This window comes from Zonotrichia leucophrys, chromosome 8 (genome assembly GCF_028769735.1).
Source record: "Zonotrichia leucophrys gambelii isolate GWCS_2022_RI chromosome 8, RI_Zleu_2.0, whole genome shotgun sequence".
Lineage (NCBI taxonomy): Eukaryota > Metazoa > Chordata > Aves > Passeriformes > Passerellidae > Zonotrichia > Zonotrichia leucophrys.
This window is the reverse complement of record NC_088178.1, coordinates 19,149,251-19,172,465: the sequence shown is the minus strand read 5'-3', so window position 1 is coordinate 19,172,465 and position 23,215 is coordinate 19,149,251. Positions and strand designations below refer to the sequence as shown.

Below are 23,215 nucleotides of genomic sequence, written 5' to 3'. Positions count from 1 at the left end.
AGTTAGGATTTAATAATATGCAATTAACCATACTATCAACAGTTGTGTAAAGCTCAGAGCAGGCAGCTCCTTTGATTGTGAACATGTTCAAAACAACCTTAGTTCTTGTGCAGTTACAGTTGAGTTGTGTGACTTCCCACACCAAAGCTGCCTCACCAGCACCAATTAAAATTTACTAAATTGGATTGTAACTCAGAAGTTTAAGATTTGGCTGGAAAATATCAGATTTCTTCCCTTTATTTGTGAGGCAACTTCTGTTAAATACAGGTTTCAATTCTACATCTGTTCAGCATTGTGTTAAAAGCCAACAGGCTGCTCACCAGGCATGATCCTTAGCATTGAAACTCTGCAGGTTCAGGGTTTACTTTTATATTCCTTTTGGAAATCCACGGAGTAAAAGCACCATGTTAATGCCTTTTATCACATGAATGTGAGTAATATAATTAGCATAAACTTGGAGCAGTCTTTTAAAACAAATTATAACCAGAAGATTGATTTTAAAGCTTGGTACTAATTACTTAGAAAGAATAATTGCTTTTGTATTGAGCAGTTTTTAGAACTGCTTTACAATCCAGAGCAGGAACACACATTTCCAAGGACCTAAGGACAGATACCAGATACATGGAGGATTTTACATAAAACTATATCAATTTGTGCATTGTTTTTCCTGGGGGAAAAAAAATTACAAAACATCCAAAATTAATAATAAGTGAATGGAAGTTTCATTCAGAACTAGAACTCAAGAAGCATCAAAAAACATTCCAATACCTGCAGGCTGAGGGAGGTGATCCTTCCTCCCTATTCAGCACTGATGTTTATGCATCTGGAGCACTGTGTCCAGTCTGGGCTCCCAGTACAAGAGAGGATGATTTACTGGAGTGAGTGCGGTGCAGAACCACAAAGATATTTGAGGAGTAGAAGCATCTGTGTTTGAGGAGAGGCTGAGAGAACTGGGACTGTTCAACCTGGAGAAGAGAAGGCTCCACAGGATTTTACCATTAAGTATTAATAATTACCTGATGGGAGGGAGTGAAGATGAGGGAGCCTGAATTTCTCAGCAGTGCCCAGTGACAGGACAAGAGAAAATGGGACAACTTAAAATGCATTCAATTTCACCTGAACACAAAACCCACTTTTTTACTATGAAGGTAGCCAAACACTGGAACAAGTTGCCCAGAAACTGTAGAGCCTCCATGCTTACAGATGTTCAAACCCCAATCTGACAGAGTTCAGATCAACCTGCTGTGGCTGATCCCAGTGTAACACAGTTGTTTGAATAAATGATTCCAGGAACTTCCTTGCAATCTAAAAGATTCTATTAAAAGAGTGTTCTCATGTTGCAATTTTATCTCATGCTCTCTTATGTCAAATACAAGTTAACTCAATTTATTGCAACTCAATTTTTATGTGCTTGAAAAAGTAAAATGAGGTTACTGAAGAGTTCACTGGAGACTTTTTCTTAAAGGAAGGGTGCATAAAACCTAATTTTCAGTCCTTTAAGCAAACTGTAATCTATGCTTACTGAAGTACACCTTTCCTGCTAGTCACTATAGTGAAAAATTTTAATTCTGTCCCGCATATCTTATTGAAAAAAAATCATTTGGGTTTGCACAAACAGATTTTTAAGAAAAAAATCAGAACACACTCAAGGAATTTTGTCTCTGAAATTGTCCATGGCAAAGCATATTTTTCATTTGCCTCTGGGAATCTTTTTATTTTACAGGGAGTGATTTTAAATTTTCATTTATAATTTTTTATAGGACATCCAGTAGCCATCTTGCAGCTTAAAATGGAAATCACACCTTTTTCCTAGTTATTCCTGCTCTGATTTTCTAGTAAATACTTTCTGGGAGCAGAGATAAATTGTGCCTTAATGAAAACACAGTTTTCTTTGTTAAAAAGATTATTATGAAAGTTTTACTGAGTCCAAATGTGGGTTAATTTTCAAAAAATTATCTAGAATGATTTATTCTTTTTCCCAAAATACCTCCATCTCCACTCCCATCCTTGCACCCCTGAAAAAGTTTCTTAAAGTCTTATGAGAAGAGTGAGAGATTCTTTGTGGGTTTGTTGGGGTTTTTTGAACAAAATGAGAGCCCCGTGGTTGCTCATTTGTCTGCAAAATCTTGACTTTATTCCACTTAGGTAGTGAAAATAAATGGCATTCCCAGAGACAGAATTCTTGCAGCAGCTAAGCTGGAGTGGCCACAGCTCTTTTGCCTTGAGTCCTTTTGAGGCAGGTGAATCTGCAGGGATCACCTGATGATCCACAGGCACTGCAGCTTTAGCTCTGTACACACTGCCCACATGCACACGTTTCTGCAGGCAGGAAATGGCAGTCAAGAGCTGAAATCTGGTCCTTGTGAATGGTACAACAGTGAAAGAAAAATATGAAGACATCTTACAGAAGCAGAACAAAACTGTTGGGGTGGGGAGAAGTTGAAAAAGCCCCAAATGTCAGTGGTTAAAGTGCTCTGTTGCAGTGAGCAGTGCTAGCATGTTCAGTGTATGATACCCTGACTAGAGAGGGAGCAGAGAAGTTGGGTCCGAGCAGGCTGCTGTGGGATACTGGAATGGGAAAAACTGCCTTGGGTTCCGGTGTCATCAAGGATGTTGACTCATTACACAGGTGTGTATTATTTCATGAGGAAATAATAAGATGCTTATAAAGGTGTTTTGAAGCTAGAATTCTAAACATGTACATTTGAAGAAGTTTACAAACAAATCAAAATGAATGCACCATCTGCCATACCTGACAAACAGAGATACTGTTTATGACAAAGGGAAAGGAACAGGCAGTTCCCTCTCCCACTAATTACACTTGAAAATTTTCCAAAAAGGGAAAGAAAAAGAAATCATCTAATTAGCAAAAGTTTACATTACAGCTAATGTAGGAATTAATTGGAATAACAGTCAAGCTGGATTAATTAAGAAACAACGTTAATGTTCTATCCATATTGTAAAGCAGAGAAAGAGTACCAGCAAGTAAAAAATATAAGAGAAAACAGCAGGATAATAAAAGAGGAAAAACAAAGATAAATTTGGCCAGCAAGGTAAAATTCAAGAGAAAAAAAAATATAAAGAGGCACAAAGACAAAATTGGGTGATGCTCTAATAAATATTCAAAACTTAAGTAATTATTGCCAGTCATTAAAAGACAAAAAGAAAAAAACAAACAAAAAAACCTATGTCATCAATTTTAACCACAATGAATGTTGAACGATCTTCTAATTCTTAACTACGGCAATATTCCATATTGCATCCACAGAAGTGTCATACCTGGCACAGTTTCTGGGAGCATTCCCCCTCCCTGGCCTCTGCGGGAGCTTCACAAAACAGTTGGCTTCAGCTGAGGCTGAAAGTAAAACCGGAGGTTCAGGGATCTTTCTGCGCTTTGGATCAGAAACAAACTCCCCGCTGACTTGTAAATGAGGTGTTTAAAGCTTAGCGACTGTAACCACTCTCCTCTACAGAATCTTTGTTATATTCTTGCTGATGATCTAAAGCTGGTAATTGCTTAAACTCAGTGTAAGAACGACCAGCTTTTTAGCTGACACTGAAGATATTCTCACCACTTACACCCAAAAGTAGGCATTATCAGCTGCAGGCAGGAGCTTGCACACACACTAAAATTCAACAAGTAATATACCACAAAACTCTAGGTTTAGCTAGATGAAGTCCCTTCCAATGTAAATTATGCTACAATACCTGTATTGCAGCTCCTTCTGCAATCAGAAAAGCTGAGAATGAACAATACTGATAATTAAGCCCCCAATCAGTCCAAGCTAACTGTGGATGCTGTGCAAAGCTGATTTCCCTGATTTCCTGTGAAATAAACTTCACATTTTCTTTAAGAAGGATGAAAACTCAGTGATGTCCCAGGATATTGCATCACTCTGCCAACATGCACAACATGTAGTTTTCTAATGAAAATAATTTCTCAGAAAAAAGAAATACAAAGAAAGTGTTGAGGCCTTTTTGTTGTTGTTGTTAAATAATTGTACAATTCCTGTATGGTTTCACTTAGACTGAAATAATTTTTGAACAGCAGATGAGGTGCTATTGAGAAGCCTTCAAATACCATATTTTGAAGTTAAGGCTTATTTTTACTTGTCTATAAAATCCAAGTAGCATTGGTAAAACTGCCAAACTGATCAAGTATCCAAAATTTTTGCTTGAATTTAGAGACAGACTGACTGGGGTTATTTTGGTTTCAATTCAGACTTCTGAGGCTCCCTTGTGCAGCTAGATTTCCCCTGTAGGCACTTCTCCCTGATACAGGGATGATGCTCATTATGATAACAAGGTCTTGAAATTGAAACATTTTAAAATAAATAGTGGGACTGTCTTGTAAACCCTATTGCTGGCTTTTTATATAAATGCTCCTGATATTTTGGTATATAATAAACTTGTAAGATTTAAAATAGAGGCATCTCAGTCTGCCTGCATGGCACTTCTGGCAGCAAAGCTGGTCCATGCACTGCTCACATTGCGTGTTCCTGGCCCTGCTCATTCACAGCAGCAGTCCCAGCTCCCTCTGCCATCATTCATTCTCTGCTGGTGACGCTGTGCTCTGGTCAGAGCTGTTCATTTCAGTCACATGCCCAGGCTGCTCAGCCTTCCCACGCTGGGGGACATTGGGGCAGGAGGGAGGAGAGCTGAGACCTTTGATCCAGGGCTGACTGCAGCTGAACACCCTGAAGTGTTGCTTGGGCAATTGGTTGTTACCACACTCACTGAGACCCCTCTTTTTCTCTCCTTGAAGGACTCTCTGTGAAGCATTTCTGCTGTCAATAATTTAAAAAGTAACCACCTAAGTCAGCAGTGCTGCCAGAAAGTTATTTACCATGAGATCCCCTCTCACAGGCCGATGAATCAACATAATGGAAGGGAATATTGCTCTAAGGGATTGCATAGACCTTTTAATCTGGCCTTGTCTGCAGAAAAGCAATATAGAGAGCTGCATTTAATTTCTGTGTTAGTGCTCTGTTCCATAGTCTTGCTTACCATTTGTATCAAAAAGCACAAAGGGACACTCAAAGAGTTCTGTTTCCAAGAATAACCTCACTGATTAATACAGTGTTCTTAATTTCTTTACCTGCAATTTTTGGATTTTTATTAAGTTACCAAATGAGCTTTAAAGCAAGGTCCACTGCACTGAGCAATACTAGGAAAATACAAAAGCATGCTAATATTGAAGAACTGCTGGTAGTTCTATATTGTCCTACAGGTCACATCACACTCCTAGTTCCTCTGGCTGTTTGCTAGGCTTTAGCTTTTTCTCTGCATAACATATATAGAAATCAGAAGACAACATGATTAATCTGAATAACAAGTTATCATGAACCTACAGGTTTTTTTCCCAAGTATACGTAGGAAGATCACAAGATGACAGCATAGAGAAAAAATAACAGTGTTCACAAAGAATCTTACGCCTTCACAACAAAAGTGGGGATATATTTTTCTGCTAACAATTGAGCCATTGGGAAAACTCGAGTGCCTTTTTCAATGCCTCAAATATTTTCCATATGAAAAACACTGTAACAAGTTGCAGTGAAGTCTTAACTGAAAAAATCTTTTTGCTGGCCTTTGTCATGTTTCATATGCAGCTGTTATTCCAGATAAACTTTCTTCACATTATTTTTTTTCTTTAGAAAAAATGAATAGATTTAAGAAGAATATCCACTAAAAGAACAGGTACAATTTTTGTAACACTGCAAATTCACTGTGAGCTTCATGGCTGCAGGATTAATTTGCTGTTAAAGCTGCTTATGTAGCAGTGTTTTAAGAATGTAATCTGAGCAAGAAGGCAACACCTAATTAGTAAGAAAATGCACTGTCACATCTTTTCTCACCTGAATAGCTCTATTCCAGTCACACTAAGGAACTTCAGAGGGAGACAAGGTAGTACTTTCATTTCAGACATGTAAATTAATACTGATGTAAAGGCCAAGTTGTGCTCAGCCCACAATGCTGAACTTCCTGGGGAATTCAGTCTCTTCTCAGATCATGCCAAGCAAGAACTGTGGTCTCTTTCATGGATAAGAAAGCACAAGACTTGATAAAGTGGGTTGTGTGCATTTGTCAAGCAGTGGGATGCTCTGCTACTCATGAGATGAATCTAAATTAATACCAGTGGCCATAAAAACTACCAATTTTAGCACATAACTTAATCAAATATGTTTTTACTCTTTAAAGAGCTCAGCATAATAATCTCTGCTTTGTTTGAACTCTTCTATTAAAAATGGCCATTTTGATTAATGTTTTGGAGGAACACTCATTGTGGTGTATGCCCTGCATATTGTGCCACTCTGACAATGTTCTCTTTTAAAATTCTAACACACAAAGGTATTAGAAGCACATCAAATTTTCTGAATATTTACCTGCTAGAAACCAAAAAATGTCCTTGTATTGTTATTTCTAATAAGAGATTTAGTAATTTTGTGTATGAGTAGAAATTATGAAACTTCTCATTGGGCTCTGCATTCAGAAGAGAAACAGTTATATAAGGAAAAGAATACAATAATCTTTATAGCTGGGGTTTTTTAACACTGCATATATACACCGAATAAATAGGATTAAATTACTGCACTGTTAGCATACTCAAGGCCAGAAGACAAAATGTGTAAACAAACTTCCTGAGCTAAAAAAGCCCAAAACAGGCCAGAAATACTATTAATTGCCACTCTGATATTTAAGGGATTCATTACTAGTAATTTGCCTGTAATTTTGTTACATCTGTTTCTTTATAGCCACTCCTATTTTTTCCTTGTTTTCTTTCAACTAGTGTTTTTAGAAAACAATAATGTTCTTCAGATTATGGCAACAGAAAAACAAGATGCAACCCACATTGGCCAGAAGATAAGCCTGCAACAAAGATAGTTGTAGAAAAATTATAGCACAGGTGTGATTCTCACACCACAGGCTGCTTATTCTCCTTGTGAAGCTGAAGTAAAAAGACTCCACATCACAGAACACAAACCTCTTCCTTTGATGCTACTCCTTTGTGACCCAATTTTTAGTCTCAGCTACAGTACTGTAATTTCTCTGAAAATTATATGCTCAGCAATTATTTCTTACATTGAATGCAAAAGTTAGAAGAAAGTTCAAGTGAGGCAAGAGACGGTGCTAAAATCGTTCTATTGCGAACGTGTTATTCCTATAATTGTTTGGGGAAGGATAAGGAAACAGGAAAGCCTCATATTTTTAGCATCTTAAATGCACAGAGCACAGCTGTGTAGCCCTACCTGCAAGTCCCAGCAGTTGATAAATAACACAGGTCACCTGCTGAAAAAACCCTACTGAAAAGAGTTTGAGCATTGTCTCCCTCCAAGGTTGTAATTACCTCCTACCGCAGTAGATCTTCTGAACAGATCCATCAGAGGCTGCAGAATTGCTGCTACAGCAGTGAGGGTTTCTCCACAAACTCCCGGCAGGAACTGACCTTCCTGCCCGCCATGCCCTGGCACCGCCATGGTGCCTCAGGGCCTCGCCCCAGCTGTGCCGGCGGCGCTGAAGGCACCGCGCTGGGACACCTGGCAAGCGGCTTCCAGAAGGTTCCGTGGGCTGTCCCTCTCTCCAGCCAGGCAGAGGTGGCTGCAATGCCTCAGCAGGAGCCTGAAGAGAGAGACCTTCCATGCCATGGCCTTCCAGGCCATGGCTTCCATGTCGCGGCCTTGGAGCGGAGGGAGAAGCGGCCGCCGGCATGGAGGAGCTGGGCCAGGCAGCACCTGCAGAGTGGCACAGGCAGAGCTCTGGGCTCTCAGCTGGAGGCTGCTGGCTGGCCAAGGGAAGCAGGGGGCTGGAGGAGCCATTCCTGCCAGGAGGACACCCCCAGCATTCCCGGGTCAGTGCCCTTCCCCTCCTGGCGCTCTCTCCCACAGCTCCTGTGGGCAGGGGCAGGTGGGCGCTCGTCGTTATTCCCCTCACGGGGCTGCAGTGAACGTTACTTGCTGCGATTTGTTGCAGCTGTCAAACTGAGCGAGTGCAGAGTGAAATACCCTTTTCCACAGGCTGTTTCATGTTTTTCCTTTACATGCTAATGGTGTTTTAGGAACAGGTTCTCCTCTGTTAGAGATTTCACACTGTTGTGACTCCTTCAACTTCAAGACATTTTTGAGTCAGCACTGTAGCTGTATCAGAAGGGTTCACTGAAGCTGTATCATATGTATATGACTTGTTCTACTGTAGACAATTTCTCTTAAAAAAAAAAAATTAAAAATTGCAAAACAGTGTCATCAATTTCCTCCCATTTTCTTGGTGGGTATAGTTTGAAAATTGCGACATCTTTGTTCTTTTCTAATTCTAGGTATTTTTTCCCTCACATAGGTGGGCCTGGCTCTGGCAAAGGTAGCCAATGTGAACAGTTAGCCAAGAAATATGGATTTACTCACCTGTCCACTAGTGACCTTCTCCAAAATGAATTATTGTCATTATCAGAGAGAAGTAAATTGATCAAAGACATTGTGGAATGTGGTGAACCTGTGCCTGGCGTGAGTGATGGTTTTATTTGGGGTTCTAATGGTTAAACAAAGGCAGTGGTAGGTATATTGTCTAAACCAGTGAAATAGATACTGGAGCTGATGGTTCCCATTTCAGTAAAATTAATCTGTAACCTCAGGGAGACATTTCCTCTTTGCCAAATACGTGGCACTTGTTTCCCTTTTCAGTGCCAGTATTTCTTTATGTTTCACATAGGCAATAAATCAGACATGAAATACAGTGAGACAGATGCATTGCAAAATGTAAGTGTAAGTACAGGAAACAGAAACTTTATGTCCTTTTTATAGCGTTACATTTCAGATTCAGAGCTGGTCCTCCTGGCAGCTATTTTAAATTACAGTACCTGCAGCAGTTCCCTGCAGAGCTGGCTGACATCCCAGAGTAGCTGGACTGCAGCTTAATGGAGATTGTGAAGGCAGAGGGGGTTGTTCTCAGCTGGACCTGGCTTTTACATGGCAGGTCCACAGTCCCAACTCTTGGTGGGTATTCAGCAACTGCAGCTAGGTCAGAGGATGTGTTTGTTAATGAAAGATACTGGGAAATTTTGCTCAGGGGAAACTAAAAGCTGTGCTCAGGCTTGATTTTGATTGCTTTGCTCTTCAGTGTGTTTGGTCAGATGGGGTCACTTTCCATGTAATGTAATTACACCAGTGACATAGCAAAATGCAATCAGATTGGAAAATGCTGCAGCGGTGCTCTAGAGTTTCACAGGTATTAACATTCATTTTGAAACTATGAAATATTCTGACCTATCTGGAAGGTATTTTGGGAAATCTTGGGTGGATTGCAACATCAGATTTGTGTGGCATAGCCGGTCCTGAGAGAATAAAAAGCAGGGTGCCCTGCTGCCTGCAGGACAAGAAAAACAACTGCATTCACAGAGCCGTTGTCAAGGGTGTAGAACTAAAGCCAGTGCAACAAACAAAGGTATCAATCTTTCTTTTTAATTAACCAACTAATTCCCTCTCTTTCCTATACAGGGTATTGTTCTGGAGCTACTGAAGGAAGCCATGGTTTCCAAGCTAGGGGACACAAAAGGATTTCTGATTGATGGGTATCCCCAAGAGCTGAAAGATGCAGAAGAGTTTGAGAGCAAGGTGACCATACAACTGTAATGCTGCTGTAACTCCTGTAATTCTGGTGCTGCTTCAGTCCCTCTCTTCAGCTGATTGCAGCAGGGATGTGTAAAAAGCCAATCCAGGAGAGCTGTGCTGCTGATCACTGAAATTTTGGCACCCCATCAGTGTAGCAAATTTAACTGTTGCCCTTACCTACAAGGAATCTAGGATACAAAGAGAAGTAGAAGCTGGTTTTATCTAAATTTAATGTAAACCCGAAACATTTGGGGGAAACATCATTTTAGAACCAGTTTTCTGGTTCTAGTGGATAATGCTGTACTTTTGATGAAAATCTGATGCACAATCATAAAAGTATGTATCTTCACAGTTAATATTTATTACCAGTAAGCCAGCTCTGCTAAAGCTTGCTGTCACTTGCAGCAGCCAAACCCAGATTTAATTTTTGTGGTGGGTAACAGGTGGCACAGCCATAAAAAGAGCGTTCTGCAAGTGCCTGCGTGGCAGCTCCGAGAGCTCTCGATTTCCCCAGTATGTGCTGAGACCTCGTGAGAAGCCTCAGCCGTGCATTTCTCAGCCTGCAGGAAATACTCTGTCTGAGCCTGTGAATGAATCTGCCAGGGCTTGGGAGAAAAGAAGTGGTGAATTAGGGATAATAGTTAGTATATGTTACATCATATTACACTCCAAAAATGTCCTAAACAAGTTTATAAGGTAATAAAACTGATAAAACTTTATTACCTTATAAAACAGTGAATCCCCTCTTTTCTCACTCAGCCTTTAGCTGCTTTATTTATTTAGCTGATTACCATAAAAGCCTAGCAAGATTTAGGCATCATAAGCCAGACGAAATAATGAGCAATGAGATTTGCCATAGAAGTCATTCAAAGAAATGTTGACTTACTAGTCCCTTTAATAAAATGCTGTAGGCTATTAAAAAGATGCTGGAGATTTCTCTCATTTTGTGTCTAAGGAGGAACTATTTCAGCAGTGCTGTTTCTCTGGCAGGCATACATCTTGCTGTCCTGTGGACACTCCTCTATATTATGAAGTGGGGTTTAGAGGTTGGGGTGTCCTGCACTGAGGTATTGCAGGCAAGTAAGTCCTAATGCATCCCAGGCTGAAGCAGAGCTCCTTCAGTTCCCTGAAAGCAGCAAAAGATGCTGGACTGCATTTGGCATTTGGAGTAAAAGACAAGGACTTCAAGTGACTGTTTTGAATGTGCTAAGTGCCCCCTGTTGTGCCTTGTATCCACTTTCCAGAGGCTGGCTGTGAGCTGCTCAGTAAAACTGTGAAGTTTTTTACAATGAGTCGTTTTTGAGATAATGCTTTGCAGTTCTTTCCAAAGGGCGATGAGAAGTTCTTAAATTATAACTGAATGAAAAAAGGTGCACATCAGGCCTTACTAATTAGTGGCAGCAAAGTACAGATGAATAGTGCTACATATCTACATTATATGTGAAAAGCTTTATAATTGTTAACAAAGACCTGTTCTATTTAGAAGACATCAAGAATAATGCTTATGTTTCAGAGCTTGACTCATAAACAGAATGAGATATGTAGAAACAGCTGATTCTCCAGCCAGTTTTACCCAATTCCCTTCTATGATGCAATTGTATTTTTACCCAGCCATAATTCTACAGAAGCACAAAATTTTGTTCCCTCCTCAGTCTTTCTACAAAATGAAAAAACATTTTAAAATTATATATTCCACAGCACCAGGCAGGATGTACCCAGTGAGACAGAGTAAAGACCCAAAACATTAGACTTGTTTGGTATGTATTATTTAAGCTAAATTGTGTCAGGAAAATCATAATTTTTTAAAAAGTAGCAAAAATTGCTGTAATACCTGATAAGCGCATTAGTTTAACTTTTTGTGGATTTTAGTTTGGAGGAAAGATATTTCTGCAATGGTTTGAATTCCAGACAGCAATACTGAAACTTCTAAGAAAATCATGTACATTTTTCAAAAGCAAATCAGACTGAGTGTATCAAGCAAGAACCTATTATCTGATCCTATCAGTCAGTAGAGTCCTTCATATCCTCCTTGTAAGGTGACAATACAACTGATAAAAGGAATTATTTCCCATTTATTCTATTATAATTTAGAACAGACCATGGAATTCCTCATTTAAAACTGGGAGGAAATAACTTCTCACCATCCTAATCCAGTTATACAAAAAGGGCATTTGTTTAAATCATTGATTAAGCCCACACCTTTTTTTTAAATTCTCTATGTCTCTTGCACTATTAAAACTGCCTTGTTGGCTTTTTTAATCCCCAAACTCAGTGCTGCTACAGCTAATTGCATTAATGTTTTCTGTGTGGAAAAAATGGGTAGATAAAAGCCTGTCATTGAACTGTCTGACATAATCCCTTGGCTTCACCTTCTCCTAGAAAGTCATTAAGGGTAGTAGAAAGGTCAACACAGTCCAGACATCCTCAGTCAAATGCAGAAGCCCTGACAGGAAATATTTACCTTTAGAATATTTCTGCCTTTGGGGGCTGTCAACAAAGATAACAATGACAATTGCCATATATCAGTCATTTAGACTTTCTTTACTGTAGGCATGGTAAAAATATGATTTTGTAATTGTCACTAGTGTGAAGTAATCTTTTTCCAAAACTTCACACTTTTTCCTAAAAAAGTGTTTTCCAGATCCCTGCTGGAAAGGGAAGGAATGAGAAAAAGACTGAGCATGTCATTGAAGGATTAAATACATAATTGCATGGAAAAATAAACTTCTTTTCCCCACTGATCCTGTAACACCTTTCTTTTGCTTGAGACAGTGGAATTTATGGCTTTGGACTCAGCCCAGCAGGTTTTGCTCATACAAAATCTTGTGTCAGAAAGTTCTGTGCCTGAGCAGGGTGCATGACAGTGCATTCCAAGATTTGTGCTAAATGACATACATATTTTTGAGTATTTCAGGGAGAGAATGATGACGATTTGTGTTTAGAACTTTTGGCTCTCTCCTGAAATACCGTAAAGAACATTTTGCTCCTTCTTGCCATTTCTTTTTTCCCCATAATATACTGCAATATCTATGATCAAATGTAGAAAGAGACGATTATTTATGACCTTTTCCAGGCCTAAGAATCAAAATAAATAAATCTGTATTTATTTTTATTAGAGAAAAGGACAGACTCTCCCTCATGACTACTTTGGCACTAGCCAAACAGCATTAAATGACCAGCTTCCCACAGAATTTGGAAATTACTTGCCAATTTGAAAATGCAGAGAAATGTATCACATCCCTCCTTTGCAGCATGGGGAGGAATGGTGTGGGTACACTGCAAACAAGGACATGTTTGCATGTCCAAAATACTGTGTGACATAAAGTAATCCACAGGATGTATTCCTGTGAATATTTGATGGTGTCCCTGAGCCTGTTGTTACTCATTTCCATCTCAAGTGGGTACACTTTTATGTGAACATTTCCTGCTACTGCATCTTGAAATACTAAGCTAAGTTTACCACTCCCTTTTCACACATTGAACAACAAAAAGGCTACAAATATAACTGAGTCAAGTGTTGCATAAGTCCTGTACTGTTTGCATCCAGCAAATAATGAACTGACACTCTTGAGTCCAAGCAGGCAGAATTTGTCAGATCCCATCTCTTGTCTCTCTGTGTAGAGCCCAGGCAAGCACAGCCTTGCTCCTCAGTGCTGGCATCCCTTAGTGCTGCCACAGTGAGGGGTGGTTGTTGATAAGCATCATTTCCCCATAGACAAATACCATTCACTCACAAATTCCTTGGTGACTGTTTTGGTGTTTTCCAAACAAAATCTCTTTTGCTGGGCCAGTGCTTTGAGTGTTTGTTGTTTTCTTTGGTCTCTAGATTGGGGAACCAAAGCTCGTGCTCTGCCTGGAGTGTTCTGCAGAAACCATGAGCAGTCAGAGCTCTGAGAACACTGAAACCACCGAGGACAGGATTGAAAGCTACTATCAAGCATCAAACCCTCTGATTGCATACTATGAAAGCAGGACACAGTTATGCAAGGTAAATAATTGACCTTTTAAATTAAATTATTGCTTTTTACTTCAACTATATTAGCGGTATTTGGAAAACACTGACATGTCACCATTTGTGAACTGTTCCCACACTTTTCAGTTGTTCTCATTTTATAATTCCCTGGTTTGTTTGCAACTTCTGCAAACTTGTGAGTTCCACAGTACAGTTTGAAAGAATAAAACCCCAGATTTATCCTTAGTCAGAGAACATATCCTGAATCAATAACTCATCTGTGTAGAATCACTTATTTAAAATAAATTCTAGAAAGCTTTTCTTCAAGTATTAGGACGTATTACTATATAAGGGCTTTCAGAATTAGGATGAAGGATTATGTTAATCCAAAGCCCTTTAGTAAAATTTTCAAAACTGTCAGTGTATATCCTGAAAGAAAACAGGCCTTCATACAAGAGAGATTTTTTGGGCTGGAATAAATAGTTATATTCATTTCAATGAATTGCCTTGGTTTGCACCTGCTCAGGATGTGATATTTTAAGCATTCTTTTTATTCTATAATCAATACTTCAAGAGAAACAGGAAAAAAGTGCACTTAGCTGGCACATCTGGAGACTCATTTACATAGGATTTTGGGGTTTTTTCTTTCTTTGTTTCTCTGCTCTGTCATGGCAAACTGTCCCTTAGTTCAGCTGCAGAACCATCTAGTCCAACTGCTCTGTCTTGTCCTAAAAGAGAAAGAATCCAATAACAGTTTCTGGAAATATTATGGGATCTATTTTTTCGATGGGCCGTAGCAAACATGAAAATCACCTGCCCCAAACTTTTCTCCTTTGCAAAGTTCCCAAAAGAGGAATGTGTAGCTAATTCATGCACCAATATCCTGACCTGAGGGCAGGTCAGGATGACACAATGCTGAGAGAAGTGATACTCCAAGGAAGAGTTCTGATTTGCGGCCTTTCCTTACCCCAACAGTAAATGCACATAAGACAAAGCCTAAGTATCAGAAAAAAATTCCTGCTTACTTTTAATCTTTAGGCTTACAAAGGCTTATGTGGTTTATTTGTTTTTACTTTGAGAAGCTATCTTGCCAAAATTGCAAGGATGTGCTAAGAATTCAGTACAATACACAATACAGCAACACAGCACAATGCCAAGGAAAACAGAGCTCTCTGTCTCACTATCCTATTCCAGGGAGCTGTGCCTACCACAGTGTTTCCCTTTCTGAAGCATCAGGGAAGTGACAGCCCCAAAGAGAGTGAAACTGCACTTAATACTTTCACACAGATTTTGCAGTCATGGTCTGCCTCATTTCTCACGACATGCACTTTCTTTGCCCTTCCTTAATGCTTCTGCTGTAAGTTCCTGCTCTGTCCCCTACATAATGGCAAAGCATGTAGTCCTTTCTTGAAAGCTGCTAGCTCATTAGCTCCTCAAGGAACCTGCCAAATCTGTGGGTCACAGCTGGATATGTGATTTGTACTTGTACCATTAGTTTTGGGGAAGCTGACATTGTGTGTTTGCATGTTAGAAAATACCTGTGCTTTGCTATGTCTACACTGCTTTTACTCACAGTGTCTGTACATTGTCTGAACTTGCTTCTGGTGAATGTGGTGTTTACCATATATCCATATTCCAGGTGGAATCATTGAGTATGAATGCTCTGTAAAATCAGCTTTATAAACGTTATTGTGGGAAATGTCTTTTAAAACTATTTTAGTGGTGAATACATTTAAGCTGCATGTGTTGAAGAAAGCAGAGTCAAGGGGAAGCTTGCAATTCCCAGGACATGGGGTTGGTTTCTTATTTATAGAAACAGATTTTACACCCAGCCAAGCATTGACATTAGCAGCCACTCTGAATGTTCTCTGAATGATGAAAGGAAATTCAGGTGGAAAGAAGAAAAACTAATAATAATAACTTCTGATCAAATATACCAAATATAATTTCTGACTGCTTTTTTTTTTTTGGTGCAGGCTAGGCTAAAATAGTCTTTGTTTTTTTAAAATTTGTAATATCATGCACGCAGAAGACTGAGACTTTACCTAGAGGCAGTCTAACATGTTTAATATTTTTCTTTCCCATTTTAATTAAAACATCACATATTTTCAGTGCTGGGGATTTGTTCATTCCTAAGAGGGTTTATCACTCTCCGACACTGACCAAAGCTGGCTGAAGATGTTAGTGCTGCCATGGAGATGCTGCTGCCTCTATAACTCTGTTTCCTGAGAGAGCTGTGTGTGTTTCCTATCCATTTCAGACAAAGTCACCAGTTAATTTAGCAGTGTTGATATGAAAACCCCTTCAAATAAATTCTCATCGGTATTCCTGGATTTATTTTAAATCGCCCATGGGCCTCATGTAACCACAGATCAGAGGCTAGTGTACTCTTTTCCTTAGGCAAACTGTGGGATCCAAGAGCTCCAGGGAAGCAATGCCTTTATGAAGGTGCTATTTGGTGACCTAGATCAGTCTGTGATCCCAGGATAAGCAATGGCCAAAGCATCTGAAGAGAAGCTGTTTAAGAGAGGAGGAGAAGAAGAGTCTTAAAGAGTCTTTGATTCCTGCCTAGGTTTGGTTTTTCAACAGAAGCAGCTCTTCAGTGAAAGGCCCACGTGAGCTTTATGTCCCTTGGGATTGCAGCAATGCACTTTTCTAAGCATGCAGAGGAGTGGGTGTTGAGATTCTAGAGGAATATTGAAGTCTAAATCCTGCTAACTTCCACAAAGATTTAGCATTAACCTTTTCTAGCCAGCTGACTGCAGTGTGTGGCTATGGACCACTAAATTCTAGGTATTAATTGTGTAAGTGATCATGTTTTATAGGGCTTGACTATAGCACCCATCTCCACCTGGCCACAGAAAAGAAAACCAGAAATAGACTTGTGCAACAAGAAAATGGGGTTGGCATATTGGTGTAACTTAATATCTCCAGTTTAAAATCTAAATTTAGGACTGGACAAAATTTCCCACAGACTGGGAACAGCACATGACAACAGTGGGATGTATTTAACTTGTCCTATCCACTCCAAAGGTTTTCAGGCTGATTAAATATGCAAATGTAAAATTCAGTCCTGGGCAGAAGGCCAGTAAAAGGTCTGGTGTGGGAATTAGATGTTGGCTGTGCACTGAGCAGAGGAGGAACTGATTTGTCACACCACATCAAGGTGTGGTGAGAGTACAGTGTCAAAGGAGCTTTCTTACTCTGTGCACTGGAACACAGAGTAAAAATGCTTTACTCCATTTGGAACAGGCTTTAAGGCATGGTTGGATGGAGTCTGACAAACACAGTGCAGACAGAAAAACTCAGCTCTGACCTGGCTTGCTCTGCACTCATTGGGAATTCTCTCCCTGCTTTACTTGCACAGAAGAGACAAAGGTATATGGTTGTAACAGCACTCCCACTTTAATCCTCCAGGATTTTCTGACTTTCCCCAACCTGGAGTGATTGTGCATAGGTGCATTCATAACTAATTAATGTGATATGTGGAACTGGAACATTTTTCCATTCTGCTGACCTCTGAACAAGAACAGTGACCTGGTGAAGCTGACAAAATATGGGGATTGTGTTGGAAATTTCCTTTTAGCCAAGATTCCCTCTTTGTGTTTCTGCTCAGCACTGGAGGCTTGAGGCATGCATGGACAGAGGGTGAAGGCTGGGGGTGCAGATGAAACACCTGTAAACCTGACAGGAATAAAGAACAGCAATCCTTCCAGCAGCCTGCTGAGATGAAGAACTGTGTACATATTTGCAAGGGAAGATGAACTGACTGAAGAATGAAGGGCAAAGGCAAGAGTGTCCTCACTTTTCTGCTGAGGCATTCAGTTTCTAAATTGTGTTCTGGAAGGTAAAGTAGTTGAGACTAACACATTAGAAATTTTTCAATTTTTTTTTATATTCATGTTTTGGGGATTTAATATCCCGTAATTTCTTTTGCAGTCAGTTCCAGAACACCCACCTAAGGAGCTGCACGTAGCTGCTTTTCATTAAAGACCTTGTACTGGAGATGCAAGGGCTGAAAGCTGTGCTCTCTAAAACACTGCCTGCAAGCTGCCTGCTTCCGTGAGGATCAGGTGCTTCAGATAAATGGCATTAAATGAAATGAAACAAAATGCATTATAGTAGCAGTAAGCAGGTAGACACTGTTGGTTTGAAATCTATTTCTCAGTGAGTTCCAAGGCACCTGGACAGAAAAGTGCATCTGAAAAGTTAGTAGACACCTACTTGTGTTTTGACATGGCAAAATGTAAATCCCGTTGAATATATGGCTCTCTCTCAACTGAGAAGAAAAGGAGGGGGGAAAAAGATTGTTTTTAATATCTGACTCATCCTTTAAAGCTTTTTTGAAGTGACAGTGTGTAGGAGGGTAGTAAGTAAAAGAGAAGAGCAATGCCTTGGTAGTCAAGCAAGAAAACCCTGATCCTACCTAAGCTAACATAAGACACCTGGTAGGTGTCTTACATACAAGTTTCCTGTTCAAAGTCTGAGGAAAAGGGCATGATTATAACAAATAAGCCAAGCAGGGCAGAGCAGAGGATTAAGGGTGCCCAAAAACTTTGACTCTTTCAGATCACATGCTATGAAAGCTTAGCCTAAAAATCCAACAGGAGTTTGTTTTTTCTGTACTTATTTTCTTTCATTATTTTTTTTCTCAGTGCTGTTCTATTTCTTTCTAAAACCACTTGCAGCCACATTTTCCATAACCATTATCATAGAAAATGTGACCATCCACCCTCTCCCCGTTTTCCACTTGTGAGCCTTCCCTGGCTGATGCCATTCTGAGTGCCTGTGGGGAGGGAGGGGTAATCAATGGTAATAGCGAGAGCAGTTATGTGGTTTATTTCCATCTTTTGAAAGGTTCTCAGAGGCCCATTAACCCCGATAGATAAGGATGTGGGGAACAAAGGCACAAGTGATTCTCTATTCCCCCCTTGGTGCTTTGTGGCCCATTAGATGAGAAACTGATCTAGAAAGATCCATCAGAAGCATTAGCAGGGGATCATGGATAAAACAGCAGAAACTGCATGTCTAATATGAATAGGTCTAGGGCAGTGTGTGGATTTACATAGCTTGATCCATTGCTGTGAGAACCAGGTCCTGCACAGTCTCAGAGAGATTTTCTAACACACTCTAGTGACAAAGACGTAAATGTTAGTGACAACACAGCTGAGCTTGACTGACCTTCAGTAAGAGGCTTCTAAGTACTGAGTTCATTCCAGAGTCTGTCCTCAGCCACCCTCTCTACAGACACTCAGGTTCTCCTCAGTGGCAGTATATGTTTAGAGCTCTAAATTTCAAAACCTACAAAAAGGTAGATTTGTTGACAGAAAACTTAATTGGTTGATTTTAATGACAAAAGAAGCAATATTGTACTATAGGGATGGTTACTCCAGTAGTTTTTCATATGAGCTCATTAAATTTCTCTGTATTGGAAGTTACCAAAGGCCATAGCTGCATTTCAAAACTGTGGAAAACTGTATATGGATCTTGTTTTATGAGAAGTCAGCCTTAAATAACCTTGAAAACAGGTCTAATTTATGAGGTTTGTTAGAATCTGAGGAAGAGAAATTCACAGTTTTTTCTCTGGAGCCGCTGAGAGTGTTGTTGAATTACTGTAGTACTAGATGTGAATTATTGGCACATTAAGTTAGTTTTGTGCCACAATGTTTAGTTAGTTTTATGAATTGGGCCTTTGTTATTTAGGAGGCCAGAATGGGAAGCACTGGGGCTGTCATTAGTCAGGCCCATCCATATTTTATTGTGCTGCTAGGAAGTCAGCATTCCAGCCCATCATAAAGAGTGGTGTTTCCATGCTTACAGAACTAATTCTTCATCACAACTCCCTAGATCTAGACATAAGTAGCAGTCCCAGTTCTAAAGAGGTCACCAAAAAGCCAGTGGCAATCAGCTGTGTTTGTAAGATTAGATCAGTTAGACAATGCAGAAGTACTTATGAAATAAAAAGATAATAATAATACATATTAAGATGAGAGCTTTGAAGTGGCTCTGGCCTTGCCCCTGCATGCAGTATATTTCCTGTGGGATGGCCATATGAAAATAGTTGTCTTGGCAGTTGAGACAGGCCAAACAAGGTGTCTGATAGCAGCTGAGATGGGAGTTGCTGGTTTTGTTATAACTGGAGAAGGCAGACATTTGGTTCAGAATGGTTCATCATCCCTGTTTTCTCTTTGCTGCTAGTAAGTACCCCCCACTTCTAAACACTTCTGAAAGATGTGCAGCACCAGCAGCACCAGTACCAGCACCATGAAGGGCAGTGAGGGGGCCAAGGGAGGTGGCCAGGGCACCGAGCACAGCTCAGCTCCCACTGTCACACACCCCTGCAGTGAGCCCAAAGGGGACAGGGCACCGAGCACAGCTCAGCTCCCACTGTCACACACCCCTGCAGTGAGCCCAAAGGGGACAGGCCCAGGCAGGGCTCCTGAAGGCTGGCCTGGCTGGGTACCCAGTGCTGGAGCTCTGGCTGGTGAGATGTGCCAGCACTTCCCACAGGATGCAACCGGGACCGAACTTCTCAGCATCTGCAGGTGCCACCAGGAGTGAAAGCCAAGCTCTGGAGAGCGCCTGCAGTCCCTGTTGGAGCTCTGCAGGGAGCAGCTGCTGACTCCCACACAAAACTCAGCACCGAGGGACTTAGATGTACATGGACTGCAGTCAGCTGTACAGGAGCTGGCTGCAAGACAACATCATATCTGAGCAGAATTTCTTGGCCTATTTAAAAATACATTTATTTGAACATGAAACTCCCTTAATTCTCCTGCAGACCAGAGATGGCAGAAAGTATTATGGGCAGGTATGTCCCCTTCAAACACTACAATTGTCTGGCTTTCTAGTCAGCAACTTGGAGATGAAAATGCAGTTCAGGAAAAGATCCTTTCACAAAGTTGACATTGGTCCATTTAATATTGTGCAAACTTCATGTCATGCATGAATGAAAGATTAAGCATGGAGAAGCAGAGAAGAATCTTGCTTTTGTGTAAAGACCAGATATCAGAAGGCATTTGAGGAAAGGAATAATCAGCAGAAGCATCTGCATGGAGTACACAGCCAGTGTGAAAGCTGCTTCTGTCACTGCTGTGAGGGCTGAAGACAGCTCTCCTTCCTCAGGTGGCACAGCATGGGATGGACATGAAACTCCTTGCTCAGAACAGCTCAGTTCTGCCTCATGTTTTCCAGGGAACACAGACAAGTATTACTGGCTGCAAGTGCCATTCCTCTCTGCTGAAATGCAGCTCTCTCATCTTCAGCACAGGAGTGCAAATTCATCTTGTTTTTGTGAAGTACAGTAATGAAAAATAGCTTGGTCAGATAACTGAATCTTTGGGATGCTCAAGAAAAAAATTGCTTCAATGAAAGTTGAGTTCTTATACCACAAAAGCAGTGCCCTTATAAAAGATAGGGGCAAAGGATGTCATAAAACCAGAACCAGCTCACCAAATACAAATGCACTGGAATTCATTGATTTGCTAAATTACTGAGGAGTGGCCAAAACCCAGAGTGCTGTGCAGCCCTTCAGGACCTCGCCAGGTTGGAGTGATGGGCAAAGAGCCCTTGGCATCTGTTCTGCATCAGGTGTAACTTCGCTTTAAAACATGAGTGCCTGAAACTCCCTCACTTGGCTGATGTACTTTGCTACAGACAATCCAGCCTGCAGAACCTTCTTACAGAAATCTGTGGAAACAAAATCAGTAATCTGGTTTATTAAGCTGCTCCTCTACATTAGAATGCTTCTACCATGAAGCAGAACAACTTCATTTTATATTAGAACAGTTTTTTATTGCAGTGTTTAGATTCTGAGATAACTCTGTGTAACTTAATCAAAACTGGTTTTTTTTGTGCTTCACAGGTTGATGCAGAAGGAACACAGGAGGATGTTTTCCTGGAAATCTGCAAGACAATTGACTCTTTTCTGAAAAAGGAAGAGGCAGCATTTTTTTCACCAGAAATGCAGTAATGGTGTGTGAGGTGTGTACCCAGCCTTGCCCACGTGCACCCCACAGCCATGATTTGCTGGTCAAAGCAGAGCTGCTTCCTTGAGAGCTATCTGGAATTTGTGCACGTGGCATGTTACCCTAGATGAAATCTTAGTTCTGAGAGTACACCCAACAGAAAGTGGTCTGAATGCTAAGCCCACTCTGAGAACTGTATTTTGATTTCTTGGGTGTTTGCTCTTCATGGGTTAAAAGCAGCAAGGTGAGCAGCAGCTCTGGTTTTGTGTTTCATGGTCACACACATTCCATGGGAAAGGGGGCAGTGCCTGGCCAGCAGGGAGCTCCCCACCCACCCCAGTCACTGTCCAGCAGACTGACAGTAGGGTTATTGCACACAAGTTTCCCATTGATTATTATTTTTTTATTAACAGTATTAATTTTTGTGGTATCACTTAGCTTGTTCTTGGGCTTTAGTGCCTGAAACCTCTTCTCTGTAACATGCAGCTCTAAGGGAGCTGGAATCACTCAAGCTACAAGTTAAAATAACCTTTTCACACATGCCCAGAACACTGTTGCAAGGAGAAAAATTCACTGAAGATACAGCTGAATGTTGTGGAAGTCTGTCAACCCATTATTGGGAAGCAGACACCATTTTTGAGACAGTCTTGTCTTCTGCTGGGAATGTTATGATTTTGTAACTGACTTCCCAGTTTTGTGAGCTGAGAATGATTATTGTATTGTATAGTTAAATGTGCAGTCCAGTAATGATCCATATTAACAGCACTTGTGCTATAGCTATTAAAGTCCATATGTAAAGTTGGTTCTGAGCCAGAACATCTCATGTCATCTCTAAATTTCACTTTGGAAGTATTTCAAATGCAAAATTCAGATCATCATCTGTTGTCTTGTACTGGCATTGCCAAAACTTGGGAAGGTGTGGTGGGGTGGGAAACCAAAAAAACAGGAAAATGTCAGGGATTATTTAATTCATATTGCTTGCACCTTTAGTAAGCCATTTATCTGTAATCTGCAAAAAAGTCTGTAAAAGTGCTATTGTATTTCTGTTAAGGTTAACTAAAATATTGTGGAGTTTCTTTGGTATACTGACAGCTAAATAAAAGCTTGTTTGACATTGCTGTAAAGTAACTGCATCCTCTTACTGGAACTACTGGATGAATTTACAGTGAAAGTGGGTTGCATGATTGCTTGTGCTGTCAAAGGTGTACTTAATGCAGCAGATTTGCATTTTTAAAGTTACCTTTCTTGTAATGAAGACAATACAAATAAAACATGTACAAAAATGAGGAGTAGTGATTTCTGTTACAGTATATGTGGGTTTAATCCTTTTCAAAGCACAGTACATGACTTGAAAATATAGCTCAAATCAGCATGCTTACAGAGTATGTCCTTTTTCCAACCAGGGCAGATTCTTCTGTTTCCTTTTCTTCCTTAGCATTGGCCCTGTAGATGCCAATTCAATTATTTTTTAGGGTCTGTTTTACGTTTTGTTCTTATCCTTCACATCATGGATGTTCCTTCTTTCCTGGGTGCTTCTATAGCCTACATTTACCTCTGGTGCTCTGGAAGTGCTTCTCCAGCTCCAGCCAGTGCCATGGAACAGCAGCAGCAGCAGCTCCCCAGGGCAGGGCAGCTCCGCCCACACCAGCCCCGTGCACCAGCAGCTGCTGCTGCTGCTTTTTAAAAGAACACTCTGCAGT

General features: G+C 40.5%; 1 protein-coding gene across 1 annotated transcript in view; it reads left to right on the top strand.

Moving 5' to 3' along the window:
• AK5 (adenylate kinase 5) overlaps window positions 1-22,801 on the top strand; it is an 83,685-nt gene extending 60,884 nt beyond the window's left edge. The window contains exons 11-14 of the mRNA XM_064720075.1: window positions 8,329-8,492; window positions 9,483-9,599; window positions 13,423-13,584; window positions 21,413-22,801. Of these exons, the coding sequence (XP_064576145.1) occupies window positions 8,329-8,492; window positions 9,483-9,599; window positions 13,423-13,584; window positions 21,413-21,520 (551 nt within the window). The 3' untranslated portion in view covers window positions 21,521-22,801. The remainder of the gene's footprint in view (window positions 1-8,328; window positions 8,493-9,482; window positions 9,600-13,422; window positions 13,585-21,412) is intronic.
• The last annotated feature ends 414 nt before the right edge of the window (window positions 22,802-23,215 follow it).